The sequence below is a fragment of the Lemur catta genome, chromosome 2 (assembly GCF_020740605.2).
Source record: "Lemur catta isolate mLemCat1 chromosome 2, mLemCat1.pri, whole genome shotgun sequence".
Taxonomy (NCBI): Eukaryota; Metazoa; Chordata; class Mammalia; order Primates; family Lemuridae; genus Lemur; species Lemur catta.
The window spans coordinates 117510433-117522893 of record NC_059129.1 but is presented as its reverse complement, the minus strand read 5'-3'; the positions used below and the strand labels follow the sequence as shown (position 1 = coordinate 117522893).

General features: G+C 30.8%; 1 protein-coding gene across 1 annotated transcript in view; it reads right to left on the bottom strand.

Moving 5' to 3' along the window:
• The window catches only part of LAMA2 (laminin subunit alpha 2), a 554924-nt gene that overhangs the window by 315055 nt on the left and 227408 nt on the right, over window positions 1-12461 (bottom strand). The window contains exons 8-10 of the mRNA XM_045544336.1: window positions 11222-11400; window positions 7179-7278; window positions 564-724 (exon numbers count right to left, since the gene is read on the bottom strand). Coding sequence (XP_045400292.1) covers window positions 564-724; window positions 7179-7278; window positions 11222-11400 — 440 coding nt within the window. The remainder of the gene's footprint in view (window positions 1-563; window positions 725-7178; window positions 7279-11221; window positions 11401-12461) is intronic.

Below are 12461 nucleotides of genomic sequence, written 5' to 3'. Positions count from 1 at the left end.
CATTTCTAAAAGTATTTTGGGGAGAAGATATTGAGTCTTTAATCAATTTCACCAGTGCTCCATACATTTTTGGTAATTAAACAGAAGAGTTTGAATACAGTGAGTATTTTAAGTTCTATCTGGATTCAAACTTCTGAAGATTATTTTAAAATCCAGACTGAAACTCTTGACAGAACGCTTTTCAGAATTAGATGAAAAGGTATAATAAATCTGAGGGTATTAAGGGTTTCTATTTTTAGTGCTGTATATTTTTTAATTAACAGACTACTTGGGCAATGGAGGGAAAAGTGTTTTTCCCATAAAATGTCACAGACTCTTAAAGTGATTTATCCTCTGTGAATTTGTAGGTTTTTAGATAAATGGCCAGTGCCTTATAAACGTCTTGCTGCAGTGAACATGGTAGGCATTTAAAGACACTTATACGAATACCACAGACAGAACAGATAGTGAATATTTACAGGAGAAATTGTTACAATTGCTTAATGCCAGCAGACATAACAGAGAAACCAAGGAAAATAATCTTCTGCCTTAACAGTGGGACATTATTAGAATAAACAATGTACCTTGCAGTAACAGGGCCCAAAACAAGGGTCCTCGTTTATGCTCCCTGAGCCACTGCAGTTACAGGGTTTGCAGTCTGGGTAGCCAGTATAGCCCCTGGCACACCGATCACAGCTCACTCCTCCAAAGCCAGTTTTACAATGACAGGATCCAGGTGCCAGGCCTAAGGGAAGATGAGCCACATAGCAACACTTTTAAAACAAATATATAATTTAGTTTTTAAAGTTTCAATAATGGTAACCTCCAGAGGCCTATTTTGATACAAAAATTAGATTCTTGGTGTACATCAACAAAGAAAAGTTAAAACCAAAGGGTATAGGGTTTAATTAGAAGCTTGCTATGATTATGCTAACATAGCATCTTCTATTCGAAGCATCTACCAAACTAAGGCTACAGAAAATTGTAACAACGATTAAGGAGTAATTTCCACAAACTCTAAGGCTGATGGTACCACATTAAGAAGGACAAACAGGAGCTGGTGTATGTATGACGGCTCATAAAACAAGCCTCTACCACCAGACTATCACAAGATGAAAGAGAGCCTTGGAAATAAACATATATTACTTAAAACAATTTAACAACAACAATCTAAGGACAACATCACTGGCAGTATTACTAAAGAAAAGGCAAAAGGTGTTCATGGGAGTGGTTATTTTGGGGATAGGGAGAAATAGAACAGGGAAATGAAAGCAGTTTAAATTTACATTTTTTTACATAGAGATTCAAAAGACAATTTTTATTCATGTCTTTGATTAGAAAAATAGAAAAAAAATCAAGACAAATGAATACAAGATACAGACCTTCAAAATCTAGGTAAAGATAAGGGCAAATCAATAAAATATAATCCATCAGAAAAAGGAAAGGAGGGCAGAAAAAAAGAAAGGAGGGGAAACATTGTAGTGAGAAAGCATAAAACAGAATGACAGAAATGGTGTCAAACATACATACCAAATACATACAAATGAGTTAAACAGTCTTACTGTTCTTATTAAAAACATGTACATGTACTGTGTATAAGAGATACACAAAATGACCAGAAACATTAAAAATAAAAGAACATAAATATATATTAGGAAAGCATAGAAATAAGAAAAAATGTTGCAGTAGTATTAATTAGGGTCAAAGAGAATTCAAATAAAATAGATTAAAACTCTCATTTTACATTAACAAAGATGCAATAAAACATGATTGAAGTTATTATATTTACCCTTCAATTAAGTACTAATTATAAATACAAGAATATATAGAAAACAACAGTATAGGAAATCAAAGAAAAATTGTTCAAATATCAATGGCTGAGAATGACATTAACCTACCATCTTAAATATTTACAGATGATAGGAAAAAAATCATAGAAAATTTGAATAATCTAATAATTTTGAATTATATATTATATGGTATATAACTATATTTACCACAGCCCAGCATTTACTAATACACAAAAATGTTCAATTTATCAAAGCAGAAATTATCTAAGGCTTGTTTATTTTCTTAACATAAATTACTACTTCTAGATTAATATCAAAAAAATTGGGATTAAGTTAATTATGAATATCAAGCACGAAGATAGAATTTTATACAAAATTCAACCATTCTAAAAATTAAAAAATAAATATCTCTCCTTAATTATTCTTGAGTTAAAGTGAAAAACCAAGACTTTAATTGCAAATTAAATACTTGTTTAAGTAGAATGTAATGGCAGTGAGAAAGGAACTTAGCAATGTTTATTGGCTATGAAAAACTGTAGCCAAAATAAACTTACAGACTTAAATAGTTCTGTTATTTTAAAGCATGAATTAATTAAAATTTAATTCTTGTAATTATAAAAAAACCAGCAAAACAAAATGAATACCACAGGAAAGAAGAGAGACTTGAAAAATAGAAAAGCAAAAAGGATACCTTAAACAAAGCTAATCAAGGATATTAAAAGAGAACAATTTATCAAAGAATTACCACAAAATGTTTTTTTTTTTTTGAGACAGAGTCTCACTCTGTTGCCCGGGCTAGAGTGAGTGCCGTGGCGTCAGCCTAGCTCACAGCAACCTCAAACTCCTGGGCTTAAGCGATCCTACTGCCTCAGCCTCCCGAGTAGCTGGGACTACAGGCATGCACCCCATGCCCGGTTAATTTTTTCTATATATATTTTAGTTGGCCAGATAATTTATTTCTATTTTTAGTAGAGACGGGGTCTCGCTCAGGCTGGTCTCGAACTCCTGACCTCGAGCAATCCATCCGCCTCAGCCTCCCAGAGTGCTAGGATTACAGGCGTGAGCCACCACGCCCGGCCCACAAAATGTTTTAATACTAGTTAATTTTTACAGATTTTTTTAAGGACTTAGAACTTTTATGGGGCATATAAAAAAGGAGAGCTATGTAATTTAGTTTATGAAGTTAACAAAAACTTCATATCCAAATGTAACAAAGATAATGTAAAAATAAACATGATAACTTCTAAAGCTTAAGTAGCACTTGTTTTATATTAGCCATTATACTTAGCATTATACATTATATACGGATCAATTCAGTTAACATTCAAAACATGAATATGAGATATAGACCCTATTATTTCTCCCATTTTACAGATGAGGAAACTAAATTACAGAGTTATTAAGTGACTTGCCAAAGTAGCACGACTGGCTGGTATCAAAGCCACAGCCAATTTAACTTGTAAATCCAGAAAAAAATAATAAATAAACACCAAATTGAATCCTAAGTACATTAAAAGGATCTGCTATTATGACCAAGTAGAATTTATTCTGGTAATATAAATATTGTTTGATATTAACAAGTTCATTGAAAAATACATCAATAGATCAAATGGAAAAGAAATGTGGTAATTTCAATAAATGTTGCAAAAGTATTAAAAAATTTAACATTTACTTCTGATATTAAAATTTCTATTAACAGAAATTTAGATTAAATATAGAGGTTATCCATGTAATAAATAATCTCCAACCTAACTTTTGTATCTGGGAATATTGTGGACTAGATATCAAAAGACTCCCTCCTGTTCAGAACACTTAAAGATGTAGAATAAAATTAAAGATAGATAGATAGATAGATAGACATATATAGACATAGAATAGTTGTGCTAGTATGAAATAGAGAAAACCCTTAGAGGCGAGAAACTACAAAACTGACTTCCAGAGAGGTAAGTCAGCCTTTAAGCCAGTGTCTCTTCTGGAGTTGACTGGCAAATTCTGATGAACTAGACTAGAGTTCATGGAGCATGGCTTCATGGAACAACAAAAAAAAATCCTAGGTCCTACACAAGCTAGGAGATCATAATCAGAGAACCTTATATAAATTCAAGGCTTCTGAAAGAGTAAACTAAGAAATACATATGCATGCATGCACACACAGATAAAACATGCACACAATTATGAAACACGTAAGAAAAGAGGACCCAATGAGTAAGAGTTAGCAGAAAATCAAATTCAGAATAAAACTCAGATAGATGAGAGAATGATACAAATACAGAATATAAAATACATATATTTAATAGGTTTAAAGAGATAAAAATAATATTAAATGTAGATGAATAAAAAAGAGAGTATTGGAAAACAAAATAGAGTTAGAAACCTTCTATATAAAATATGCCAAAATAAATTTAAAATGGATTAAAAAATTAAACATTATAAAATACAATGACACAAATGAAAAAATACATTTGTCTAATCTTGGGATAGATAAGAGTTCTAGAATTATAAAGGCATGTAAATAATCCACTAGAAAAATATTAAAATATATAATAATTTTAGCATAGTATCATTATTATAGCTAAAGAATTTTATGTGAATTTTGATGGCTGAATATACAAAAATTTTTAAGTTCTATATATTAGAAATTATTATCAAAAACAGTTAAACACAAAGCAAATCTGGAAATTCTTTATAATGAATATGACATACTATTAATATTATTATTTTTAATATTTAAAAAACTTACACATCTATGGGGGGAAAAATTACTTGATACAAAAAGAAAATGAAGAAAACAAAAAGAAAATTCACAAAATAAATACATTTGTATTTCCTTAGTAATCAAGTTAATGCCAGTAAGACACTGGAATATCATTTTCTACTATCTGGTTATGCAATCTGACTAAGAAGTTGAAATTATTAAACCACATTTTAGACTCTTTCCCAAAGAGGTTATCAGACTATGCATGAAGATAAAAATGTATTACAGGTATGTATCCAATTTTGCAACTCAGGTCTATACTGAACAATATGTATTTAATTATAATATTAAAATCTTTTTTTTATTTCAGAATATTACTATTACCAGGGTACAAATGTTTTAGTTACATAGATTGCTTTTGTACAGCTTGAGTGAAAGTATAAGTGTGCCCATCACCCAGACAGTGTACACTGTATCCATTAGGTGTGATTTCACCCATCCTCTCCTCCCGCCTCCCACCTGGTTGATTTCCATTGAGTTTTACTTCTGTATGTGCTCATGAGTGCTGATCGGTTAGATCCAATTTAATGAATACATGTGCTGCTTGTTTTTCCATTCCTGAGAGACTTCACTTAGGAGAATAGTCTCCAGTTCCATCTTGATTATTAGATTTCAATTTTAAAGTTAAGAGAGTTAACTATTGGTTTAGAACCAAATATGACTGTTAAAATTTTTGAAAAGATGAATATGTGATTGACAGACACTGCCAAGTGGTGGGGAATGTAAAGATGGTCTTTTTCTTGTCTTGCATAGCAGGACCTCAAAAGAAAGTCTAAATGTATTAGATCACGAGCCAGGCACAGTGGCTCACACCTGTAATCCCAGCACTCTGGGAGGCTGAGGCAGGAGGATCACTTGAGCCCATGAGTTCAAGACAAGTCTGGGCAATGTAGGGAGACCCCATTTCTATAAGAAATAAAAACATAAAAATAAAAAAAACATCATGAAATAGAGATTTAAACTTTCTATTTAACATGATAAAGATACCATAGAAGAAATGTATAATAAAAATGTATGGACACAAAGAGGGAGGTGGTATGAATGAAACATTTCTTCTTCTTTCAAGATGGAGAGAGTCAATTGACAATGGTGATAAATATACTGATAATAATATTATTTAGATATTAAATATAACTAATGAAAGAACAGAATTGGAGAAAAGGCTCACTATGTTTAAATTTGAAAATGATGCTAGGGTAAATAGATTGAAGAGGACACTACTGTTATTTATTTTATTCCCTTCCTTACTGTTAAAAATTTATTTTAGTATATATTGTTTGTATAATAATTGAAAATGTTTATATGGAAAGTCTTTATTAAAGCCCTGGTTACAAAAAATAAAAATTTGAAACAATCATAATGTCTTTATAAAGTTGAGTAGATAAATGTTAATCATTATGGCATGATAATATAATGATGTATTATTTAGGTGCTGAAACTAGATTTCAGAGAAATTTTTTAATATATTTAGGGGAAACTTATCAGGTAAATTTAAAAGGAGCAACATCAAAAATTTGCATTATGAGAAAATATACAAAAATGTTAATAGTGGTATCTGCTGAATTACCACTAAGTTATATATTTCTTTTTCTACTTTTTCATTTTTTATAACTTTTACAGTAATAAATGATATACTTATTTTAAAATGTGGGGGGAGGAGAGTTAAATGACATTACCAAAAATAATATGATTTAGATGTTGCCGAATAAAAAAAGGGGGGCTTAAGATGAAAAATGACTTCAGTAATTCATCAGGGGAATATTAAATTGCATTAGTTTTTTAGTCTTTGAAGATTTAAAACTATGTAAAGCTCAAATTGATAATCTTACAGTTTTATAAAGAGAGCAGGTAAGCCAAACTGTGCCAAAGAAACATTGTATCTTTTAACTCTAAAGTCATTAGGGGAAAAAGCCTACATTGTTGCCATGATTTATTTTAGTCTTTCCAAAGAAAAAATTCAATAAACTGTTCCAGATACATTCCGTGAATTTCCTACTTGAACTTGGCAAACAACTGCTCTAGAAGTAACTCCCAAATGTTTTATATCAAGGCATTAGGTTGGTATTTGATTCCTTTATGTTTGGAGTTCATCATGAATTTCATTATTCAAAGAAAGTATTTGGTTTAAATTTGTGTCAGTCTCTTTCCTTTCATTAACTCCTGACTACTGCTTTCTTTAGTCTTTTATGTGCATTTCTTGCTTTCTCTTACTGCCTCCATCTCAATGTGTGATCTCTTCTATTTGCTCTTCCCACTTCAACACATAACCCCCTTAATGACTGCTGTCATTTCATGCTAGAATCCATAGAAGCTACAAAACAGTTTAAAAATTAGTAAGATATGACAAAATTACATACACCACAGATTTGTGATTCTCTCTCTCTCTCTCTTTTTCTGTTTGAGATATACACACATATATCTCAAACAAATGATTCAACTCTTCTTGCTATTAAAGCATTATAATTAAACATGAAAGTTAATTATTAAGAGGAATACAAAACTGCTTCTTGGAGGGAACACTAATAAACTGATATATGTAAGAATTGATTTATTAGTTTAATGACACCAACTGCAAAATATTCTTCTGAAAAGAATCATATTTGGCTTTTATTTGTCCTTTCATGAGAGCAGTGACATTCTATTGCAGCTCTTACCTCGTCGAGCACGTTTCTCATCCTTGACACAGACTTCATTTATGGAACCAATGGGATTACAATGACATGGCTGGCATGGTCTTGGGTAATTTGGAGATACCTAACAAAAATATTCAAAATGCTTTTAGTTAAGTATAATAAAAACAGCAATATGTTTCAATTCATGAAATTTTCAGACAAATTAGTTTTAATAACAGAGTAATAATTATTTTGACAAAATTATAAGTAATTACATCTAATACATATTTACAATTTCTAAAATCTATTTCTTCTAAATGGTTACACAAAAGTAAAAAGGACGGTACAATAAACTTATATATTTGCTACTTAGATTCAACAATTGTCAAGATTTTCCCATATAAGTTTTATCACATTTTATCCTTTCTAAATTTTTAAAGAAAATCGCAGATAAAGAAATACTTCAGGACATTGGTCTGTGCAAGGACGTCTTGAGTAATACCTCAAAGCACAAGGAACCAAAGCAATATTGGATAAATGGGGTCACATAAGGCTAAAAAGCTTCTGCACAGCAAAGGAATCAATCAACACAGTCAATAGATAACCCAGAGAATGGGAGAAAATATTTACAAACTATTTGTCAGATAAGAGATTAATAACTAGAATATATAAGGAACTCCAATGACTCAATAGGAAAAAATCAAATAATCTGATTAAAGAATGAGCAAAGGATTTGAATAGACATTTCTCAAAAGAAGACATACAAATGGCCAAGAGGTCTATTAAAAAACGTTTAACATCATTAGTTAGCAGAGAAACACAAATCAAAACTACAATGAGATATCATCTCACCCCAGGTAAAATGGCTTTTATCCAAAAGACAGGCAATAACAAATAAGGGTGAGGATGTGGAGAAAGGACAACCCTTGTACTTTGGTTGTCCTTGGTGAGAATGTATTTAATAAATTAGTACATCCACTATGGATAACAGTATGGAGGTTCCTCAAAAAACTGATAATAGAACTACCATATGACACATCAATCCCATGGCTAGGTATGTATCCAAAGGAGGGGGAATTCAGTATATCAAAAAGATATCTGCACTCCCATGTTCATTGCAGCACTATTCACAATAGTCAAGATACGGAATCAGCCTAAGTGTCCATCAATGGATGAATGAATAATGAAATTGTGGTACATATACACAATTGAATATTATATAGCCACAAAAAGAGAATGGAATCCTGTCATTTGCAACAACATGGATGGAACTGGAGAACATTATGTTGAGTCAAATAAGCCAACCACAGAAAGACAAATCTCTCATGTACCCACTCATATGGGGGAGCTAAATATTAAAAAAAAAATTGATCTCACAAAGACAGAGAATAGAATGATGGTTACTACTGGCTGCTGGGAAGGGTAGTGGAGGTGGGGGGATAAAGTGGGGATGGTTAATGGGTGCAAAAATATAGTTAGATAATTAGATAGAATGAACATTTGATAGCACAACAAAGTGACTATAATCAACAATAAGTTAGGGTATACTTTGAAATAACTACAAGAGTAGAATTATAATGTTCCTAATACAAAGAAATGTTAAATGCTTGAGATGATGACTACACCAATTACCCTGTTTGATTAATTCACATTGTATGCCTATATAAAAATATCACATGTACCATATATAACTATTATGTACTCATAATAATTAAAAATTAAAAATTAAAAAAATCCATGGAAAAAATAAAGAAAATCCTATATATAAAGCCTTTAGTACTTACACATTTCAGAAAGCATCTCTGAAATCACAGTGTCATTATCATAGTCAAAAAAATAATATTTTATTGGTATGCTCTAATACATATTTCATAATAAAGTCTTCCCAGTTGCTTTGTTTTTTATTATAACATAGTTCAAAATTAGCAATGGAAAATGTTTTCCCCAAATTTATTTTTCAGAACCTTTTTTCACATTAATTATGGTATGACTTAATTAAATAGAAAGGTATACTTAACAGAAAAAGATAATATTAAATATTTAAAATATTTAAAATATTTAAAAATGTGTTTTTCTGGGAGACAGCATAACGTGGGAAGAAGCAACATGGACTCTGTAATCAGGAAAATTCGAGCTCATATCCCAATGTAGCCACTTACTGGCTGTGCCTGGTACAATTTATTTACTTCCTTGTAATGTGAGGATAATGATAGCAACTAAAGTGATGTTATATACGTTAAAATTAAAAGGAATAGCATATAAAGCATCTCATATTCCTGGCATATAATATAACTCATAGCTTTTACTGTTAGAATATTTAATTAAACAAACCTAGACTGTGCTAATACACTACATATACAATATTTATTTTCCAGATGAAATAGGAAAAGAACCTAAATTATTTGCCTAGAAAATACTGTAGAATATATATATGTATATCTGTGTGTATATATGTACACATACATATACACACACATTTTTGTGTATATATATTAATATATAACATATATGTATATATATTTACCCCCTCATTAAATAGAACTTCCACGTGTATATATCTAGGCTTAATTTACAAAACTTGTTGACTAATATAAATAAGCATGTTAAAATTAGAGTTATTTTTATATATGATTTTAAAAAGTCAATCAACTAAGTTCACAGATCATTTTCAAAATCATCATTTGTCTAAGACATATCCATTCATCCCCCACTATAAAGTAAGGACTATTCACAGCATAAGTAAGGCATGGTCTCTGTCTTAAACAAGCTTATAGAAATAATAGACTTAAAAGATGTTGATTAAAGAGAGTGTGCCAAGTGATAAAACAGACATACAGACAGAGCATTGTGGGGCAAAAGAGTAGGGGGTAATAACACAACACAGTGAAGCAAAGCAATGTTTCACAGAAAAAGTGACGTTTAAACTGGAGCTTGAAGTATGAGTAGCAATTTGAGAGCGAATTGGAAGAAGGACTTTCTACCCAGAGAAACCACCAGGACATGAAAAACAACAAAAACAAAAGCTCTTTGCGGACTTATTGCAAAAAAAAATTATTTTGGATAAAATTTTAACTCTTAGAAATACGATTTAGGATCCCAATGATGACAAACAAAGCCTTCTATTAATAATTCATTATCTGCCCCCCCTGTGGTAATTAGGGAAATCTGCCAAATTAGATTATTGTTCAGGAAATCTAATCTATGAGATTCCACAAACATATCTACTTTACATGGTTTTTAATCTTATTAAAATAATTCAGATTATTAATCCATCCTCTAAGTAAACATTGTATTATATATTATATACATAATTTACAAGCATGTATAAATTAAATATGTGTATTTGGTAAATAAATCTAAAATCAAATTTTAAGGTAATAACTTTAATAATATGACAGAACTCATATGCTATTTTGGTGAAGATGTTATACATTATTATTAATTTGGCAAATTGTTGGCAGTTTCTTATAAAGTCAGGCATATACCCATCCTATGAAACAAGCCTTCTACTTCTACACATTTACACAAGATAAATATATGACTACAAAAAGACTAGTATAAAACCTGACTACAAAAAGACTGGTATAAAATAATTTGTAGGAGCTAACGCCAAACTAGAAATGGCCCAAATATCCATCAACAGGACAATGGATTAAAATTTTTGGTATGTTCACATGGAGGAATACTACAAAACGATTTTTTTTAAAAGAACTACTGATGTACAAACAATATGGAAACATGTTGAGTGAAAGAAGGAAGATACAGACTAGTATGTATTATAATTTCATTTGTATGAAGTTCACTAAGAGGCAGAACTAATTTATGCTCTAAAAGTCAGAACAGAGTTTGCCTGGGGGTGGGGATGGATTGGAATGAGGCACAATGAAACTTTCTGGAGTGATGGAAATATATCAGTATATAGCTTCAATGATGTATATCAGTTTCAAATATGAAATATCCCTAGTCACCGTTTAGAATTTGAAGTTCAACTTTTTAGCAAAGCCTTCAAAATTACTTTTCTGTATTATATCTCTTTGTATAAAAAATCAAAAATAATGCTTTTTGAAAGAAAAGGAATGCTTTACCCCTTTGGGTCTGAAAAAGCCATCAATGCATGTCTCACAGTTTATACCAGCAGTGTTTTGGGTACAATTAATGCATACACCCCCTCCGATGTACTTTCCACGTATATTTAAACTCAGATTTCTTCTGGCAACATTTTCATCATAATAGCATTCTCCAGCTTTTCCATGACAATTGCATGCTACATTAGAAAAAATAAAATAATGAATATTAATTATAGGTTTCAGATATATTTAAAAATCATTTTTGTTATACATAATAGATTTTTTATACTATATAGGAAATTACATTCATTTAGCATACACACACACAAAAAGGCATCTAGAAAGTATCTGAGTTTATTGGCTGTATTCATAAATTCCCATATTTTAATGAAATTTGAAATAATTAAAATATATCAATTAAGCTGACTCATATGAAATTGCCAATATTTGATTGATTTTGATTTACAAAAGTGGAATTTTATACAGTTCAATATATATCTTCCTATTATGACAAATAATGAATTATTGAATGATGACTCTGAATGATTAACAGCCAGGTAATCTGTAATTACTATATGGGAATCTCTGTGTTAGATTCTATGGGTAAAAAAGAACATGTAGGATACAATTCCTTTCTTTTACTATGAATAATAACTAAAACTTATTTAGTTGTTTATTTTACATGCAAAGCTCTGTTCTAAGTGTTTCATAGTTACTACCACTGATTTTAATCCTCAAAATGCCTTTATGAATTAGGTATTATTATTAACCTCTTTTTGTTATATTAGAAACCTGAGACAGAGAAGTGAAATAACTGGCAAAAGGTAACCTAATTAGTATTGGAAACCAAACTCTGAAGTCAGTGCGGTGTAGAGTCTGCACTGCTAAAAACTGCCAGAATCCCTTCACCTTCTACCTGGCAAGTGAAATAAGACACAAGAAAGGTGTCAACTAATCAAGACAAGCTGAGAGCTAGTTTGCTTAGTGGCTAAGATCACGCTATTTTCATCACACAGTCTTGGATCTGGGTGCCCTCTGCACTTAGTCATGTGAGGTTGGGAACTTCTTAATTTCACTAAGGCTCAGTTTCCATATAAAACATGACGTGGTCAATAGTAATGACCAGACAGGGATATTTAAAAGCACCAAGTGAGATAATGCATGTAAAATCATTAGCATGATGCCTTATAAATAAGTTGTCAATTGATTTTTCCTCCTCTTCATCCTCCTTGTCTTTTTCATGTTCCATTAGAGGAAT